We start from the raw sequence: 20,000 nt of genomic DNA, 5'->3' as shown, positions 1-20,000 counted from the left end.
GGAAATGCCCTGGAATATCACTGGGTCTGCTCCTGATCCTACCCGCACACACTCTGAAATGCCAGGAATCCGGTATGCAAACTCCTTTTTTGTTTTCCGTACACACACACACGCACACGCACACCACAGATACGTACACATACACACACTCACGCATGCAGACACACACAAAGTCTTCGAGCTGCTTACTCCAGTGAAAAGGCCTTCAAGAACAGTTGAAACAAGGCTAAAAATTAACTGAACTGGTTATGCTTCTGAATATGCCGTTAAATGAAGATGGTCCGTTTCCAGATTCTGTATGTCACTGTCATTGTGTGTGTGTGTGTGTGTGTGTGCCTTTATTGGATGTCATCCGCGCCGTTTACTTTGACCTCCCGGCTCCAATAGCTGTAAAACCAATAACAAACGCATCCTCGCTTTTACAGGGCACCTAAGCCGGACTTCGTATGTGGTATCGCGTCAAAGATCTACTCAAGCCTGGCCGTCATAAAGTTTTACTTCTCAAACAGGTGGCGGAGAGTAATTCCATACTCTTGCTAGAAAAGCCGACGGGGGTTTTGTCTATATTTGACCGTTTGTTTTTATCGCTCCCATTAAGGCCTGGCACGATCAAACGGCAGCCGAGCTGTGGCGGTTGAAAGCTCCGCGTGCTAGCTAAACAACTCTCACAGGCGATGACGCAGCGGGACCACCGCTCCGAAGGAATTTAAAATGGGGGGGGCTTTTGTCAAAAAAAACAAAAAAACTGCATGCTATGTGCCATCTGTCCCGGGGGTTTGAGTAACAACTGCCAAAGCATCTAGATAGATTATACCCTACTGTTTTGTTTCAGTTTTTTCTCGGTGGAAGGGACCAATTTTCCCCTCAAAAGTGGCCTCGTCAATCTAACGGATTCCTACGCAAGTCTAGGCTGTTGTTTTGGCCAAAGTTAACTTGCATAACTTTTCCCTCTCGTGTTCGCCAGAAAAAGCACCGCTTCACTTGCCTCCTCAACAGGAGTTAAGTTCAAGGCAAAAAGTGTAAATATTCAACGTTTATGTTTTTCTTTAGCTCTCATTGGCCGAAAGCTTCCACTTTTTTGATGCACCACCCTCCAATAACCAAGCCACGCCCCTGGTTAGGTTGCGCAGACTGAGGTGCCGAGGCTGCTTTTGAATCGCAGCGCCTTGTGATGAGATTTGAGCTGCTGGGATTCTCGTAGGAAAAGCGTCGCGGAACAGTCGAGGGTCTCCATTCGAACTGAATGGATTGGTATGGGGAAAAGCGGATCTCAAAACCTGGCTAATCGGCGGCTTTGGATCTCCATACAGGTTATGATGGTTGTAGTTTCGCTGTGGCTCAAACCAGGTAAGGCGGACTAACGCACTTTATGATTTCACTGTGCATGCGTCTTTTGGCGCATGGAGATGTGAACTATTTTGTAGTTGTAGAGGAGTGACTCGTTTGCCAGAGACGTGTGGAAGGAGCGATCCGTTTTTCTTCGAAATTTTGGACGTTTTTATTTTGGTTCAGATCGTTTTCAAAAGTTTTTTTTGTTGCTGAAAATACATATATTGCTGTTACATTGCACAATCGCTATTTTTTTTTTTACAAACCAATTGGCGAAAAAACGGTTTGCAAAAGCGAGTAACTTTAGCCATATACATTTCCACCAAAGAGCAAATACACCGCGCATCGCTGGCAGTGGTGTAAGACTGGTTTTGAGTCGTTACTGTGCTGTTCACTGTTGCCCCTCTCGCCAGCGCAGTGATGTCATTACCTCGCCGCGTGCCGGGGAACAGGTCGGACTTTGTTGTGGGCCAGTGTGGTCTGGGAATATTTTGTAGGCAATTATGTACCAAAACAATGCGAGGGAACTGGCTGGCGTGGGCAGCAGCAGACGGCTAGGGGAAGAGAGCGAGTGGAGTTTATATTGATCTTACGATTGTTCTTGTTATTACTATAAAAACAAACAAACAAAAAAAACCTCAATGGTCCCGCTCGCGTATACTCGTATATAATGTATACTCTGCCAGTAAAATACGTTGTACGTGTCATGGTAATCAGGGTTATTTCGAATAAAATAAAAGCACACAATGCTAAATGTCTGTACAGGAATGGTCACGATGGTATCCAGTTACACTGAGAAACCTTTTTGTTTTTGGAGGTGGGAAAAGTCCTCTCCTCTGCTTACAAAGCAACATTCTCCGTCCTGCATACGGTATGTTGTATTTGCGAATGGGCTGGTTCCTATTTTAAAATCTAGAGGGTTGACGGAAAAAGAAACCAATACATTACTTGCCTCTCAAAATATTAATATAAATAATATATATTTTATTTAACGGTGGCTGTTAAACTATTCAGTTGCCGAGAGAGCAGTCCAGGAGGGAAGAGACACAAGGCCTGTCCCTTCAGAGTGAGAGGCAGATCTTCTCATTTTGATGAACAGACTTTCCATTGGCTGATATTCATAATGCATATCAGAGTCAGGGTGCTGATCTGGAATCAGTTTCCCTGACCGTGCCCTAACCTTGTCCGTTACATCGTGCCTGAGAATTCAGATCCGAGATCAGCCCTCTCTACTATCAGCCTGTGGAGAAATATGAACACTGTCCCAGTGAACATTTCTGTGGTGAGGAGTTGGTGAAACGCCATCTTGGCATTCAGGTGAAATTCTTTCTGCATTCGGTTGCGAAGTGAAAGTGTTCCAGCTGACTTTAAAACGTGGGCCGGCTATACTGGGGTTATCCTGCTGTGGCAACCAAGAACTCTGGACCTCAAATCCAAATCCAGCCCTGCTTTTCTTTTCTCCCAGGTAATTAGCTGACAGTGAATTGATTCACTGTGTGTAAATGTCTGCATTTATTTATAGCGCCTTTATCCAAAGCGCTGTGCAACTGACGCTTCTCACTCACCCATTCAAACACACACACACACACACACACACCAACAGCCATGCAAGGCACCAACCAGCTCGTCAGGAGCAATTGGGAGTTCGGTGTTTACATTACTTTAATGGCATTTGGCAGATGCTCTTATCCAGAGCGACATACAGTTGATTAGACTCAGCAGGAGACAATCCTCCCCTGGAGCAATGCAGGGTTAAGCGCCTTGCTCAAGGGCTTAAGAATCTTATTGTGGCTACACCGGGATTAGAACCACCGACCTTGCGTGTCCCAGTCATTTACCTTAACCACTACGCTGCAGGCCGTGTTGTTCTCGGACACTCAGACACACGCAGGCTCAGATGCAGTGGGCGGGCAGGGCTGAGCAGGGCTGAGCAGGGCTGAGCACAGGTGAGCAGACACTGCAGTAGTCCAGTGCAGCGATGGACATCTGTTCTAACGCTCCGTGGAGACGTTTGGGTTTGTGCCGTCACGTGTGCAGCTGGCTTAGCCGGTGCTCAGATAGTGTCAGTGCCAGGAACACAGTTTCTGCTCCAACAAGGTGTGAGGTCACAAGCATGTGATCAGAATGTTCTCTACTGCACATTGTGATGCTGATCACGTGACAATCGCTACTGGTGACTGAAAGAACACTGACTTAGCTTTTTCGAAGGGTTGAGGTGTTCAGTAAGCCAAGAGACAGAGATGGACCCTCCTTTAGCAGTGCCTTTAGACTACACTGGACAGGATGAGTTGCATAGGTGGCACGGTTAGCACTGTTGATGCACAAGCAGGAGGTTCTGGGTTCGATTCCCAACTGGTCAGACCCTCTCCACGTGTTCGTGTGGGTTTACTCTGGGCACTCCGGTTTCCTCCCTCACTCAGACACGCACGTCAGGTTAGGTGTGCTCCTGCCGCTGCCCTTGACCGAGGCTCTGGCCTCAGAGCTGGAGCTGGTCCCCGGGCGCTGCACTGTGGTGCCCACTGCTCCTGAGTCACTATGATGGGTCACATGCAGAGGACACATTACCCCACGGGGTTCAGTGAAGTCTGTCTGATCTTTAGGTGTTCAGCAGATGTAGGTGTGCTGATTAGACTGTGTGTAGTACAGGTGTGACCCACTCATTGTCATGGTGTGTTTGTTGTCATGACAATTGTTGCTTAGAAACGATGCCTGCCTGCCTCAGCGAGGACTGAGCGTGCTCAGCAGAGGGTGACCAGTTACTGCCCGTCTGTTCGTTTGTCTCCCTGGTGGGGGTGCTTTTCACACCGGCCCCCCTGGCTGGTCTGTAGTTTGTCTCTCTGGTGGGAGGTATGAAACTGCGACGGTTAACAGACTGCTGGACGTTTTTCGAAAAAAAAAAAAAACAGTGGCCCCCCTGTTCCTGTTTTCGTTGTTCCTGATTGGCTATGGAAGCAGGTCGGCAGGGGTGGGCGGGGCCGGCGGTGTTTACCTGTGTTTCTCTTTCCTGGCTCAATTAACTAATTCGCTGATTATTAATCAGCACCAATTAGATCACAATTGTACACAAATGTTGCACACTGGGCACGGAGGGGCGGTCTTCAGCTGTCACTCAGCAGCTCTGTGTAAAAGCGAGCAAGTGTAGGAGCGTGTTAAAGTCTGGCCGGGTCGACTCTTTAGAGGTACAAGATATTTGTGTTAAAACCGTGTTACAAGACCATTGTAAATCCCTTCCTATCATACTCACCCTCTGCCTGTGTTCATAGTCCATAAATTCGGGTTTCAAAATATACAGTTGATAGGCTGGCACTCTGTACCAAAACATTGTATAACTGTACAATAATTCAAGTTCATTGGAGGAAAATTGGTTCTAATTACCCCAGCCAATGGCGTTTCAACCTCAGTGCGTTTACAGAGAACGGGGAGGGATAAACAGTGTTGTGGTTTGAGGGTGTTTGTTGCTGCAATTCCTCTCAAGACCGATAGAAGTCCGAAATGACCTACTGTACCTTTAAGAGCAGAACTTGGCTTCAAATTCAGAACTGGACACGGCCCTCCTGGAACCGACTGGCCCTTTGGGAATTCACCTTTTCACTGGAACTGTAGAAGTAGTTTTTAAAAAAACTGCACAGAATTATGAAGGACAGATGTTTCACGTATTAGTCATGTCTGCTAATGTGGAGGTTCCTGAAGTTTTGCTGTATCAAATGTGTGCTGAAAAATGTCTGCTTTTCTCATTCGTTCAGGGGCCATCAAAATGAGCTACAATGACATGTTTAATAAATGTTAAGTGTGTAAAACTATTTATGTCGATGATCTTGTGTCCAGGGTTGACTTTCTCTGTAGGTTTTGGTTTTCTGCTCTTCCTAAAGCTGGGAAATGTAAGATACTTTGAAACTTTCCCTCCAAATGAACTGTGTCCTGCCGGGAACATCAAATCCAAATCCGTCCCTCAGTTTATTTTCTCCCTGGTAATTATCTGAACAATTTGTGCAACTGATCACACCTGACTCCCAGGTAAAGGGAGGGTGAACACACCTGACTCCCAGGTAAAGGGAGGGTGAACACACCTGACTCCCAGGTAAAGGGAGGGTGGACACACCTGACTCCCAGGTAAAGGGAGGGTGAACACACCTGACTCCCAGGTAAAGGGAGGGTGAACACACCTGACTCCCAGGTAAAGGGAGGGTGGACACACCTGACTCCCAGGTAAAGGGAGGGTGAACACACCTGACTCCCAGGTAAAGGGAGGGTGAACACACCTGACTCTCAGGTAAAGGGAGGGTGGGAAACCGGCAGTTCTTGAGGTCCCTGGTCTACTGTAATTCTAAAAAGTGCAAATGCACCCAACTGGCCTGAATGAGTCTTGCATGCTTCAGTGTGCATTCTGTCTGTTTGTCACAAACCCCTGAATGCTCCTCACTGTGTGAGTGTGTGCATGAATGGGTGAATCAATCAGAAAAATCCATTGTACAGCCATCAATTTTACAGCGCTTTGGATAAAGGCGCTGTATAAATGCCAACCATTTACAATCCGACAAATTCGGTTCAACTTGGGTTCCCGGTCAAGTAAAAAGTGCCTGTGCTGTGGGTTTGCCAGTGCACCTTGTTATTTTGAAGTTCCTTCTCAGTCAGTGTCGTGGAACTGGAAGTGATGTTGCTGTCGCTGATCCCCCCCCCCCCCCCCCCTCCCGCTGGGTGTGTGTAACGCTGATCTCTGTCCCCTTGTCTCTCTTCAGCTCAGTGCCAGGAGACAGGAAGTGATGTCGTTGTTGCTGTGTGTCACGCTGATCTCTGTCCCCCCCCCTCCCTCCTCAGCGCAGTGCCTGGAGTGCCGCATCCAGCGCTGTAACGCGGAGTTCGTGGCCTCCACGGCGCCCCCCGGGGGCGGGCCGCAGTACTGCGCGGCTCTGCGCGGCTTCTCCCTCTGCACCCGGCGCACTGCGCGGGGCTGCCGCGGGGACCTGGTCTACCACTCCGCCGTCTTCCGCATCAAGGAGCTGCTCGCCCAGCACAACTGCTCCAGCGAGGGCCCCACGGCGGCCCCCCGGGGCCCCTCCGCCCCGCCGCGGCCCTGCGACTACGAGAGCGGGGCCCCGGGGCCCGTGCGCTACGTGCACTGCGGCCTGTTTGGGGACCCCCACCTGCGCACCTTCGGCGGGGAGCTCCAGACCTGCCGGGCCGAGGGGGCCTGGCCCCTCCTCGACAACCGCTACCTGTCCGTGCAGGTGACCAACGTGCCCGTGGCCCCGGGGTCCGCTGCCACGGCCACCAGCCAGGTGAGCCTCCCGCGGCCCTCAGTTAGCCTCCCGCGGCCCTCAGTTAGCCTCCAGCGGCCCTCAGTTAGCCTGAGGCTAACGTGCTTTACTGCTCAAACCCCAGTGTAGCCACAGCCAGGTTAGCCTCCAGCGGCCCTCAGTTAGCCTGAGGCTAACGTGCTTTACTGCTAACACCCCAGTGTAGCCACAGCCAGGTGAGCCTCCCGCGGCCCTCAGTTAGCCTGAGGCTAACGTGCTTTACTGCTAACACCCCAGTGTAGCCACAGCCAGGTGAGCCTCCCGCGGCCCTCAGTTAGCCTGAGGCTAACGTGCTTTACTGCTAACACCCCAGTGTAGCCACAGCCAGGTGAGCCTCCAGCGGCCCTCAGTTAGCCTGAGGCTAACGTGCTTTACTGCTCAAACCCCAGTGTAGCCGCAGTAAGGTCAGTGCCGCTGTCGCAGATGAAGTAATGAGTGAAATCAGGTGGTGTAGCGCACGGGAGGAGCCAGACTTACTGCAGCAGCCCTGCTGAGCCAAACATGTCCACCGGCCAGGTCTTCTATTTCTATCTGTGAGCAGCGCCTTCTTAAAAACCTGATACTTCACCTGGACCGTGAAGAATTGTCACGAGCATTATGTGTTAATTAATTTGTGTATTTTAATCATCTCTCTGGACAAAAAGGTTAGCATTCAGTTCGTGGTGGGCTGCATTTTGCTCCCATTCTGTCAGCTGAAAAGCCCGGACCAAGCCAATACTGTACGCCGCAATATTAGCGGCATAAACATACTGCTGGTTTTTAATTGCACTGGAAAACTTTAATTGCGACAATGTGGCAGATGCAATTTTTATTTGAATGTGTTTTTTTATTTTTTTATCAGCCAAGCCTGAGTCTGTCCTGATGAACTGAAGCCGAATGTTTGCCCTTCGTCATCATGGAGGCATGGCTGCACAGTGCGACACTGCCACCGTGTGGAGCGCCGTGGTACTACATGCAGTTATTGCCTGACTTGAGCTGAACTTGCCAAGTCAATTGGTGTGCAATACATGGCAAACAAAAATAGTCCACGGTTTTATCCATTTTATCCACAATCTGGAAAGAGTCTTGCTCAAGGGCCCAACAGCTGTGCAGATCTTATCGTGGCTACACCGGGGCTTGAACCACCAACCTTCCGGGTCGCGGCAGTCAATCTAATTAAAGACAGTTCAGTGGCATTTAAGCGTTCGACAGCCAACTGACCCGAACGCGTTAACGAACCGTGTCTTGATCTCGTTTGAACTTGAACCTCTATAAACAGGATGAACTAACGCGGCGAGAAACGTTAGCGTGTATTGCGTGACCGGAGAAAGCGAAGCTAACGGCGCTCGGGATAACGGTCGAGACGTGACGGTCGAGCGCAGTTTTTTCTGCCGAGTCTGAAAGCCGACTCGGTTTAATTGGGGCGAGAGTTTCTGTGTGCGGTGCTGTCAGCATTGATCGAGTTTATAATGCGGGGCAGCGATAAAACTCCCGCCAGCACAGCCAGGTGCCTTCGCTATCGATAAGGTCTCTCACGGAAAGCTATCAAAAGCGGCGCCGTGCTTTTTCCCCGTTTGACGGCCAGATTTTTCTCCCCGATGTGTTGTCAAGGTATCGGTGATGAACTAAAGGGGCGAACTTTGTAATGAATGGACTATCTTGCTCGGCTGTGGGTTGGGAAAACAAATGACAGCAGGTTATAAAAACGACAAAACTTTTTTGTTTTGTGGGCATACTTCTGATGTTTTTTTATTAGTTTGTCTGGGTTTCTTGCCGAGAAATTGAACAAAAGTTTTTAGAATGAAAAGAAAAACGAGTTTGCAGTGATAACATTGAAGTTTTAACTATTGATTTAGTATTGACCACATTTCACTTTTTAAGGAGTTTTAGAGAATTGAGTAAAAAGAGTGTTCTGAGGTCAGCGTGTCTGTTGTAAAAGCGTGTTCTGAGGTCAGCGTGTCTGTTATAAAAGAGTGTTCTGATGTCAGCGTGTCTGTTATAAAAGAGTGTTCTGATGTCAGCGTGTCTGTTATAAGCGTGTTCTGATGTCAGCGTGTCTGTTATAAGCGTGTTCTGATGTCAGCGTGTCTGTTATAAGCGTGTTCTGATGTCAGCGTGTCTGTTATAAGCGTGTTCTGAGGTCAGCGTGTCTGTTATAAGCGTGTTCTGAGGTCAGTGTGTCTGTTATAAGCGTGTTCTGAGGTCAGCGTGTCTGTTATAAGCGTGTGTCTCTCCTCCAGGTCACGCTGATCTTCAAGGCGTCCGCGGGCTGCTCGGAGGCGCGGGTGTACCAGGCGTCAGCGGAGGACCTGCCGGCGGTGTTCGGGGACGGGACACGGAGCGGGGGCGCGGGGTCCAGCCTGCGGGTGTCGGGGGGGGCGGGGCGGGTCCGGGTGGAGGCGCGGCACGCGGGGACCTCGGTCAGCGTGCGCAGGGCGGGGCGCTACCTGGGCCTGGCCGTGCGGATGCCCGAGGCGGCGCTGGGGTCCTCGCAGGACGAGGGCGGGCTGCAGCTGTGCCTGCACGGCTGCCCGCTGAGCGAGCGTGTGGAGACCCCGCCCCCGGCCCCGCCCCACAGCCCCGCCCGCACCGCCGAGTGGGCGTCGGCCAGGTGCCGGGAGGCCCTGCAGGTGGAGGACGGGTACCTCCGGGCCTGCGTCTTCGACCTGCTCACCACCGGCGACGCCCAGTTCACCCAGGCTGCTCAGGGGGCCCTGGAGGACCTGCAGGCCCTGCCCCCGACCCGGCTGGAGCACGCCTCCCCTGGGGCCCCCCCTCTCCACGACACGGGGGCCGGGGCCGCCCCCCCCTCCCTGCTCAGCCTCCTCACCCTGCTGCTGCTGCTGCTGTCAGAATAACAACCATAACAATAATAATGATATCCATCCATCCCTCATCAAACCCAGGGACGGGCAACCTGGAGGGCCACAGTGTCTGCAGGTTTAACTCCAGTCCTGGAGGGCCACAGTGTCTGCAGGTTTAACTCCAGTCCTGGAGGGGCCGCAGTGTCTGCAGGTTTAACTCCAGTCCTGGAGGGCCGCAGTGTCTGCAGGTTTAACTCCAGTCCTGGAGGGCCGCAGTGTCTGCAGGTTTAACTCCAGTCCTGGAGGGGCCGCAGTGTCTGCAGGTTTAACTCCAGTCCTGGAGGGCCACAGTGTCTGCAGGTTTAACTCCAGTCCTGGAGGGCCACAGTGTCTGCAGGTTTAACTCCAGTCCTGGAGGGCCGCAGTGTCTGCAGGTTTAACTCCAGTCCTGGAGGGCCGCAGTGTCTGCAGGTTTAACTCCAGTCCTGGAGGGCCGCAGTGTCTGCAGGTTTAACTCCAGTCCTGGAGGGCCACAGTGTCTGCAGGTTTAACTCCAGTCCTGGAGGGCCGCAGTGTCTGCAGGTTTAACTCCAGTCCTGGAGGGCCGCAGTGTCTGCAGGTTTAACTCCAGTCCTGGAGGGCCGCAGTGTCTGCAGGTTTAACTCCAGTCCTGGAGGGCCACAGTGTCTGCAGGTTTAACTCCAGTCCTGGAGGGCCACAGTGTCTGCAGGTTTAACTCCAGTCCTGGAGGGGGCGCTGTGTCTGCAGGTTTAACTCCAGTCCTGGAGGGCCGCAGTGTCTGCAGGTTTAACTCCAGTCCTGGAGGGCCACAGTGTCTACAGGTTTAACTCCAGTCCTGGAGGGCCACAGTGTCTGCAGGTTTAACTCCAGTCCTGGAGGGCCGCAGCTGCTGTTTTTATCAGGGAATGTGGCTATAAATGACAGATTGTCCAAGTGATTAGGCTCATTTAGAATTCAGTAATTAAGAGCAGAAGTTGGTCTGAAATGCAGAAACAGAAACAGATACGGTCCTCCTTGCCCGTCCCTGGTCTAACCATGGGGGTGCTGGAGACTATCCCAGCATGCATTGGGGCATCAGCCCAGAACTGAAAATAACTTCCTTTCTGAGGTATTTAGGCGGCCGTCCAGACCCTCGTAATGTGAAACGACGTTTTTATCTCCTCGGAAAAGATGCTGTAGGCGTCAGAGAAGCTAAATCCGCAAACACTATCGCTGTTCAGACGATAACCTGCTGTGAAAACTGCCGCCTGGAAATGCTGTTCTCGCCCACGTCTGACGGCAAGGCCCAGGTCTGGCTTTGAGACCTGCGGCAACACGATCAAAAGTAAGGAGATTTACCGTGTGAATATTTCACACTTTCTCTGAGTCGGTGAGGTCACAATACAAGGAATTTAGAATGTAAGAAGAATCCAACAACCGCGTGGAAATACTACCTATGGCCATTACCGTTTTCGGAACCGACAGTAAAATCTCCGTAGTGTTTCGTGGTGGGGGTACAGATTTCAGGGGTAGAGGTTTCATGGGCACAGAGACCCCTATATCGTTAATGTTGGCACTCAACTTGCTGTGCTCCTGTTATTGTTATTCATAGTAAAGGTACAGATCTTCTAAACAGTAATATATTCAAGCGTTTTGTATACATGTTCATTAATATGTAAATGCGTTTGTACATACTGTAGGCTACTTACACTTTTGATGTAACCTTTCGACGTTTGTTACCGAATGTATTTCTGCATATTTGTAAAGGGGGGGGGAAATGACAATACGAATGTGCTCCCATTTATTATTTGTCAATTTCTATATTAAAAATGTTGGACGCAGTTTGATGGACACCGTTGCCAGGTAGTGTACATTAAATTTCACAGCTGCCTATCTGTCTCTGTCTGACGTGTGTGTGTGTGTGTGTGTGTGTGTCTCTGTCTGTGTGTGTGTGTGTGTGTGTCTCTGTCTCTGTCTGTGTGTGTGTGTGTGTGTGATCTTGAACAGGGCCAGTAGGTAGCTTTTCAGGGTTCTGCACCGTAGTTGGCAGAACGTTTAAAGCCTCAAAGCTTCCAGAAGTCTTCATTTTCTTTTTTTAATCAATAGGATTAAACGGAGGCAAGCAGGGCTGTGCGCAGACTTAAAGACACAGTGAGGTCAAAGGCCCATGCTCCCCCAGAAGAAAATTCAGGCATACTCTGAAGTGATTATGGAAGGATTTGCTTAGATAAAAAATATATAATATACTGCCTCACACACCTCACACGCACACTCACATTCACACACACACACACACACACCCCACACATACACTCACACACACACACACACACTCTCACACACACACACCCCACACATACACTCACACACACATACACACACTCTCACACACGCACCCCACACATACACATACACACACACATGCATACATACACACACACACACCCCACACATACACTCACACACACACACACACACACACACACATACATACACACACATACACACACTCACATTCACACACACACTGACACACACACCCCACACACACACACACACACACACACATACACGTACACACACACACACACACACACACACATACATACACACATACAAAACAACCTCAGTGTTCTCCATGGGAGTTACAGGTCTGGAGGTCAGAGCCTCAGCCCTACAGCTCAAACAGGTGATTTCGGGGACTTCTCCCCTTCAGGGTTAGAGCGATGCCAGTGACACCCTGCTCCACTCAGGCGCTGTGGAAATGACCAAACTAATCCTTTCTGTCAATTGTGCAGAAGTAAACATTTGCTCGAGAGGTCCTTTCACTGTTTGTTTGAAAATGTTTTATTGTAAAACTGAAAAAGGAGAGGAGGAGAAAAGACCAGTAAGCATTTCATACAGACGTTTTTTTCAAACAGAAATGATAATACGTACAGTACATCATAAATAAATGAATAAATATCAACAAAAAAATCCCTCAAAATAAATTAATAGATAATAAATAATGGTATAATCTAGAAGCAGAACCCCTAGTTACTGTAAAACCTCTCAAAGCAGCAGATTTGAAAAGGGGGAAAGCGTTTGGTTTTTCAGACTAATACTGGAACATTTTAATACATTTTTTTATTTATTTTTTTATGACGGAGTCTCTTTTGATCTCACGGAAGAAATCGCGAGAACAGCGCCCTCTGCTGGCCATCTTGTAATGACAAACGTCTTGTCCGCCCCCCGTTTCCAAAAGTTTCATACGTTTGCTAAACAGAACCAGTACAGTATCTGTTTGTTTTGTGCTGAAAGCCCTGAAGTACAGCAGAAATTAAAATAAATAAAAACAACCCAACCGTCCCGCCCGCCCCAATCAGCCACCCAAGACAACATCCTGTGCCGACACATTTTTCCCAAATATACAGATTTCATTAGCTATTCCTGTTCTGTTCATAGCATTCAGATAACAGTTAAAGGACCGTATTATTCATAAAAGTATTATCAGTATAATAACCTTAAAGAACCGTATTATTCATCAGCGTATTATCAATATAATAACCAATATCCCCCCCCCCCCCCGTCCCGAAATCACCCCCCGACTGAGCATGCTGAGAGGCTGGTTTGGCATCATGACTGGAGAAGCAGAACTGATGGAATGAATGGAGTACAGGGAGGAGACAGAATCAAACACTCTCCCAAATATAACGGCCACAGATGGTGGGCAACCCTGCAGTCCTGGAGAGCCGCAGGGTGTGCTGGGGTCCCTAACTCTGGTCCTGGAGAGCCACAGGGTGTGCTGGGGTCCCTAACCCTGGTCCTGGAGAGCCACAGGGTGTGCTGGGGTCCCTAACTCTGGTCCTGGAGAGCCACAGGGTGTGCTGGGGTCCCTAACCCTGGTCCTGGAGAGCCACAGGGTGTGCTGGGGCCCCTAACCCTGGTCCCGGAGAGCCACAGGGTGTGCTGGGGCCCCTAACCCTGGTCCTGGAGAGCCGCAGGGCGTGCTGGGGCCCCTAACCCTGGTCCTGGAGAGCCGCAGGGTGTGCTGGGGCCCCTAACCCTGGTCCTGGAGAGCCGCAGGGCGTGCTGGTCTCTGTCTTCACCTTCAAATCAGCAACCGACTCAGACCCAAGAAACCAGGTGAGGCGCGTTAACTGTGAGTAACAACGAAAGCTAAGCTAGCACGCCCTGCGGCTCTCCAGGACCACGGTTTCGGACCCCAGCACACCCTGCGGCTCTCCAGGACCACGGTTTCGGACCCCAGCACACCCTGCGGCTCTCCAGGACCACGGTTTCGGACCCCAGCACACCCTGCGGCTCTCCAGGACCACGGTTTCGGACCCCAGCACACCCTGCGGCTCTCCAGGACCACGGTTTCGGAACCCCTGTCTTAAGCAGAGAATTTGCTGTTGCTTTTTTAGAGTGGTGAGCCGGGCTTGGCCCACTGGGCTGGTGGCAGGTTCTGTAGCGCGAGGCCCGTCTCTCAGCCCAGTTCTGCTGCCGTCAGCTCAAACTCTGCCGGCCTGTAAGACGGCTGGGCTGGGCTCGCCAGCCAACCCAGCGCCACCCGGTGTGCAGGCTCCGCCCACTTAACCTTTGACCCGCCAGATGCTTGGCTCCGTGTTCCTGACGCCGAACATTCCGGAAGCGTTCCGGTGTGGCACGTGGTGTGAGTATCGGAGCGCGTTCCCGTGGCAGTGGATGTTCTGGAGCGTCGGGAGTCCCGTTGCCGCTGGCCCACAGAGCCATCTGTGATTGGTCCCACCGCCAGCCAATCGGCATGAGAAGGTCCGTTGCTGGCTTCCATTGGTCGTACCCCGGATGTTTATGTTTATATAGGTAAGTCCTTGCTAAGGAACTGCAGCATGAAAACTCGAGGGTTTATCTCTCCTCCACCAATGGGAGGACAACGGGTCGCTTTCCTCTCTCCTAATTGGTCAGTGGAGACCCATGTGACAAGTCCTGGTCAGAGGCTCCCAATCGCCCCTATGGGTGGGCTTGAAATGTGGAATTAAATTAGAATTGAACCTGACCCTTTCCAGAGGAAGTGCAGTATTTGGATTGCGTCTCTGTCCCAGTGTCGGACTTGGAGGATGAGAACGCGCTTCACGCCATTTTATTACGTGTTGTTGTGACTGCCGCAGGACGCCACGCTCAGCGACGCCACGGAGCGTTTGAGTGTCTCCGCTGTGTCACTGCGAGTTTTGCAGCTTGGCGTGACGATGCTCTTTGTGATGTTAAAGCATTCGATAGTCTCACCGGAGCACTGACCCGGATATTACAGCATAATAACTGGGATTTTCAGACAGAAAGTGTCTTACAGTGACTGTATAGATACACTGTACACTGTACCTCTATTTTGGCAATATCTCGTTTTAAAGGCGTTTTCTTATTGACTGCATCCTTTAAGGACCCCTGTAAACACACTGCAAAAAATAAAATAAAAACAATCTTAAGTGTTTTAGTCTTATATTTAGACTGAAAAAAAAGTCTTATTTCTATTACTGTTTTGCTTAATAACACGGAAAGTCTGTTTTACTCATTTCACTTGACAGTTTAAAAGAAGTGAATGTTTTTCTTTTTAAGTGTCATTCGACTAAAGCACTTGTTAAGACAGACTTGTTTGCAGTGCATCACTGATGCTACTGCTAGCCTTGACCCACCCCAGGTGTTACCTGCTGACCTGGGTGACATACATATTTGTTTTTTTTGTTTTTTCATGTGCTTTACTGTGGTTGTCCGGTGTATTGTAACGAGGTTCTCAAAAAGTGCGAACTCCGCCTTCAGGTCCTCTTGGCAGGCTGAACTGCATCAGGCAAGATCAGCAGAGGGACAGAGTTTTGTGTTTTGAAGTATTTTGGTCCAACGACAAATACGTATTTGACCCAGGTGTGTTTGCAAGGGGCGAGTTAGCCAGCTGAATGTGCAGTGATCTGTTCTGGGCCGCTAAACCCGCCATTTCTGCCTGTGGAGAGCTTCTGTGCCTGACCAGTGCCGTCAGCTCAGAGGGGGAAAGGGATGAAGTAAAAGAAAGGAATATATTTAAAATGTCAAAATATAATGAATGCATTTAAAAAAAAACTACTAATTGTCTATTTTTGTACAGTAAGATCAAAGTGGTCGTATGCATGTATTGTAGAAGATTGGTGTAAGAAGCTTGCACAATATATTCTGTAATACATGCATGACCGTGTGTAGGAAAGCGGTAATAAATTCAGCATGTTGTTGTTGATGCTGTGTGTGTAAGAGCGTATAATGTACATTGATATTGACAGGATCCGAACGGTGCTTGTGTTGTTGGTCTTTGTGTCATATGACTTGTATGTGTTGTTTTGTCATACGGGAGACAGCTTGGCTGTTCTGGCAGGGTCGGGTTCCAAGTGCTGTGGGACCCCAAGGGTTACTGAGAGTGGGTCACTGTTCCTAGTCTGTAGCTTGTGTGAGTGTGGAGAGAGAGAGTGAGTGTGAGTGAGAGTGAGAGTGAGAGTGAGAGTGAGAGTGAGAGTGTGAGTGAGAGTGAGAGTGAGAGTGAGAGTGAGAGTGAGAGTGAGAGTGAGAGTGAGAGTGAGAGTGAGAGTGAGAGTGAGTGTGAGTGAGAGTGAGAGTGAGAGTGAGAGTGAGAGTGAGAGTGAGAGTGAGAGTGAGAGTGAGAGTGAGAGTGAGAGTGAGAGTGAGAGTGAGAGCGAGAGAGCGAGAGAGCGAGAGAGCGAGAGAGCGAGAGAGCGGCAGGGAGAAACAGGGAGAGACAGAGAGACAGAGAGACAGAGAGACAGAGAGACAGAGAGACAGAGAGACAGAGAGACAGAGGGACAGAGAGAGAAAGAGACAGAGAGAGTGGGAGGGAAAGAGAGAGAGAGAGAGAGGCAGAGACAGAGGCAGAGAGAGAGAGATGCTGGTGGACTGAAAGTGAGGCAGTGGGCTGTGACCTGACTCAGCAGGGGTCATGTGACTGCAAGTGCCTCGCCCCATGAAAGGATAAAAAGTGAGCAATAGTAGTATTTCTTAGAAAAAGAAGAAGAAGGTTATCAGTTATGAGAATGAAACTGTGCACTGAGACACACATGCCTTTTATCAGTGCTGAGAGACAGACTGTTCCTGCCCCAGTGACCACAGATGGGTCTTGGCTCGATGCTGTTCTCCTAGCCCTTCCAGCTGTGAGGTCACAGACATGTGATTCGGAGTGTTCTTAACTGAACATTCTATTGCGCTGATGTCACAATCGCAATCACTACTGGTGACTGAAAGCGGTGGAGTTCTAGAACACTGAGAAAAAAAAAAGCACTCTCCAAAGGGTTCCACCTCCCTCTACTGTTTGTGCTGAAACGAGAAATTTGTTAAGTGTCATTGAAGGGTCACGACCACAGACTGTGCTGTGCTAATGGACGTTCCACCCTAGAGACCCCCTGGAGTTAAGTAGCAGAGAAGCCTGAAGAGGTTTAAGGAGCTGATTTTGTCAGTCTAAAGAATCTCTGGCACGCCAGTGCTGGCAGAGTGAAGATTGTGCATTTTGCCTCTGAGAATGCTTTTAGACCCGGCGTGCCGATTGCAGCTATCTGCACTGTCACCCGCGGTAACTACACCATATTCTGGGTCACCATGCTACTGTATATCCAGGACTGTGACAGAGTTGCTAACCTGTCTTATCCTCTCTCATTCTGACTCCACGAACACACCAGTTAAAACCAGTTAAAACCCGCCAACGCTGCATTTTGCCATAGTGCAAGAAAGCTTATTGTGTTCCCATAAAACGGCAGATATGTGTTGACAAAATTCTAGGTTGGTGTTCTAGAACTCCTCTGCTTTCTGTCACCAGTAGTGATTGTGACATCAGCAGGAGAATGTTCGGCCAAGAACACTCTAATCGCAAAATTGTTTGTGATGTCACACCATAAAGGGGGTGGGGTAATAAAGCTTATTCTGTTCTGCTAGTACTTTAGTTTAGTTTAGTGTGAACCAAATGCTGATCATGGCACAAACTGATTTATGGCACGAACGATGTGTCCAATCACCATCCCCGGGTCACCTACAGCCAGCCAATCGCCTGCTTTAATACAGGGCCTTCCCACATAGCGCAGCAGATCCAATTCTCTCTCTCTGCAGCAGAAGAACTGGTAACATATGAAGTATTTCAGCAAACGGAACAGGTGGTTAATAACCCCACCTGTGTGTCAGGCCCTGAAGCCACCCTCCTTGCCTGACCTGGAAATTGATCGAGGTCCGCCATGTTTAAGGACATTCCAATCCCTTAAATGTTCCAGCGAGGAGCTAGAGGTTAGAGGTTAGAGGTCAATCCCAAGGAAACATGAGCATGTCCTTCGCAGAAGTATTTTTTTCCTTGGCGTCATGTTTTATATGATCGATAATGGCATCGCTTCAGTTTCACATGAATGAAAAGCGGTGGTCTTCGAGGGGGGGCGAATATGACCACGCCCCTTTCTGTGGACGGTGGGAGGGGCCTTACAGTGGGGGGAGGAGCCTAAATCTGTTACACTCAAAGAGGATTGACTCACTAACAGTGGGTGGGGCCTTACACCAGGTGGGAGGGGCCATATAGTGGTGGGAGGGGCCAAACCTGTCCTGTCTATGGGTTGGCCATAAGCCACGCCCCTCCTGTGAGGAGTGGAGGGGGTCTTACTGCAGGGGGCGGGGCTAAGGCCCAAACGTGGGAGACTTCTGCTGGCTCTGATATTAAGGGCGTTTGCGGTAATCTGCATGTTTCATTAGCCATCAGAAGATGGAGCTCTTTGAAATAATCATTTTAGTGCCACGAGTGAGCAAGTGGTACTGCGTGGAACATTCCCGGCTGTACTGCCTGATTATGGGCCTTAATGCTGCAACCTATGCGTCTCCTCACACACCAGGGGAGGGTGTGTGTGTGTGTGTGTGTGAGTGTGTGTGTGAGTGTGTGTGTGAGAGCTGTTTTACAGATCAGGTCTGTAATGTACGACAGGGTGAATCTCCCTCTCAAAGTGAACTGGGTCCCTGACCTCGTTAGGAGCGGGGGGAGAGAGCGGGATTTATAATTAATGCAAAATCTCACATTCCGCGCAATTTTCGCATCCAACTTTCAGGCTTGTGGAATAATTGCCTACTTCAAACTGCACCCTCTGAGACGATAACTTCTACTTCCAGCTCCTAGACGGAACATTTAAGGGATCGGAATGTCCTTTCCGGAGCTCGACTGATTTCCCGGTCAGGAGCGAGGAAGAAGCGATTGAAATGAGCCCCTTGAGTTGTTCTGTTCTCCTAAATTCTGTGAACTGGGTGAAGCTGATTTTGCTCTTTAACGTTTACCCTTGGTGGCCACTAGGAGGCGACGACACAAACGGCTTCCAAACAGACACTGTGACATCACACCTCGTGTGGGACAGCCCGTGATTGGCTGCGGCGTTACCCAGGGCGGGCGGGGATTGGACCGCGGTGTCTGTCAATCAAAGCCGCGTCAGCCTCTGTTTCAGCTCAGGAAATGGTTCGTCAAATTGAGAGAAAAATTAAAACATCTGTGGATGAAATGCGGTTTGGGTAAACCGAGAGAATTCTGCTGAATTATGACACAAACCGGGAGCCTCCATTCTGCACTCTGAGAGGATCCGTGACTTCACCCCACAGAAGTGCAACAAATATACTTCAAATGTGTTGACACACACTGTATTGCCAAGACATTTCAATGCAAATATTATATATCATATTTGTGGCCAGATATACTAATTATTGCAACTTTCAGATATTGCGGTATATATATATATATATATTCGGAGATGCATTGCAGTGAAATATGTCGATCAATATATTTATGAAAAGGCCTCGCATATCTGCTGTATGTTCCATTTCTGTGAGGCCGGGAGGTTGCGGGAATGAGAAGATCTTTCGGGGGCTCAGAGACCCTGGAGCCAGGCTGCACGGGGGGGGGGGGATTCCCGCTCGGGGGGGGGGTCTGAGCCAGGCTGGCTCATCTGGGGCGCCCTGTCCCGCCCGCTGGGGGAAGACTGACTGCAGCAAAACATCCAAACCTCGTCCGCCGTGATGCTCCATCCCGCCATGCCTGACCTTCACCGTGACTCCGGTCACCGCGTGCGTCTGTGGAACTCAGACAACTGCCGTAGAACTCAGACAACTGCCCGTAGAACTCAGACAACTGCCCGTAGAACTCAGACAACTGCCGTAGAACTCAGACAACTGCCCGTAGAACTCAGACAACTGCCGTAGGACTCAGACAACTGCCGTAGGACTCAGACAACTGCCGTAGAACTCAGACAACTGCCCGTAGAACTCTGAAAACAGGCGGTAGAACTCAGAAAACTGAAATTAAAAACAAAACCTGTCTCTCCTCCACACTGACACTTGCCTTCCTTTCTTTTTTCCAATTTTCTTTTTTTTTTTTTGTGAGAATGTTTGTCAGTTGGTTGCAGTAGTAATATCGCTATTAATATTTATATAATACAGAAATGTTGACAAGAATAAAAATGTTTGGTCCTTTGGTCCCTAAAGGGGGGTGAGAGGGAGAGAGAGTGAGGGAGAGAGGGAGAGAGAGTGAGGGAGAGAGAGAGAGAGAGGGAGGGATGGTGAGAGAGTGAGGGAGAGGGAGTGAGGGAGAGGGGGAGAGGGAGAG

At 49.8% G+C, this 20,000-nt stretch overlaps 2 protein-coding genes across 2 annotated transcripts in view; one reads left to right on the top strand and one right to left on the bottom strand.

Annotated features, from left to right (window-relative positions):
* Positions 1-1,192: 1,192 nt before the first annotated feature.
* Positions 1,193-9,595, top strand: LOC133129106 (repulsive guidance molecule B-like). The gene is made up of 3 exons (XM_061242945.1): positions 1,193-1,347; positions 6,145-6,605; positions 8,843-9,595. The coding sequence occupies exons 1-3, from the start codon at positions 1,254-1,256 to the stop codon at positions 9,458-9,460; spliced, it is 1,173 nt and encodes a 390-aa protein (XP_061098929.1). The 5' UTR covers positions 1,193-1,253; the 3' UTR covers positions 9,461-9,595.
* A 10,049-nt stretch (positions 9,596-19,644) lies between these two features.
* LOC133129101 (CUGBP Elav-like family member 5) overlaps positions 19,645-20,000 on the bottom strand; it is a 110,269-nt gene continuing 109,913 nt past the window's right edge. The window contains exon 13 of the mRNA XM_061242937.1: positions 19,645-20,000. This exon is cut by the window's right edge and continues 612 nt beyond it. The gene's annotated coding sequence lies outside the window, so the exon portion shown is untranslated.

The sequence above is a fragment of the Conger conger genome, chromosome 5 (genome assembly GCF_963514075.1).
Source record: "Conger conger chromosome 5, fConCon1.1, whole genome shotgun sequence".
Classification (NCBI taxonomy): Eukaryota; Metazoa; Chordata; class Actinopteri; order Anguilliformes; family Congridae; genus Conger; species Conger conger.
Note: the sequence above shows the minus strand (reverse complement) of the source record. Positions and strands in the feature narration are given on the sequence as shown.

Bases quoted from the DNA above. Each gene is read 5' to 3' on its own strand.
- LOC133129106 (XM_061242945.1), top strand. From the start codon at position 1,254: ATGGGGAAAAGCGGATCTCAAAACCTGGCTAATCGGCGGCTTTGGATC. The intron at 1,348-6,144 runs GTAAGGCGGACT...CTCCCTCCTCAG, and splicing joins TTCGCTGTGGCTCAAACCAG to CGCAGTGCCTGGAGTGCCGC. The intron at 6,606-8,842 runs GTGAGCCTCCCG...TCTCTCCTCCAG, and splicing joins CTGCCACGGCCACCAGCCAG to GTCACGCTGATCTTCAAGGC.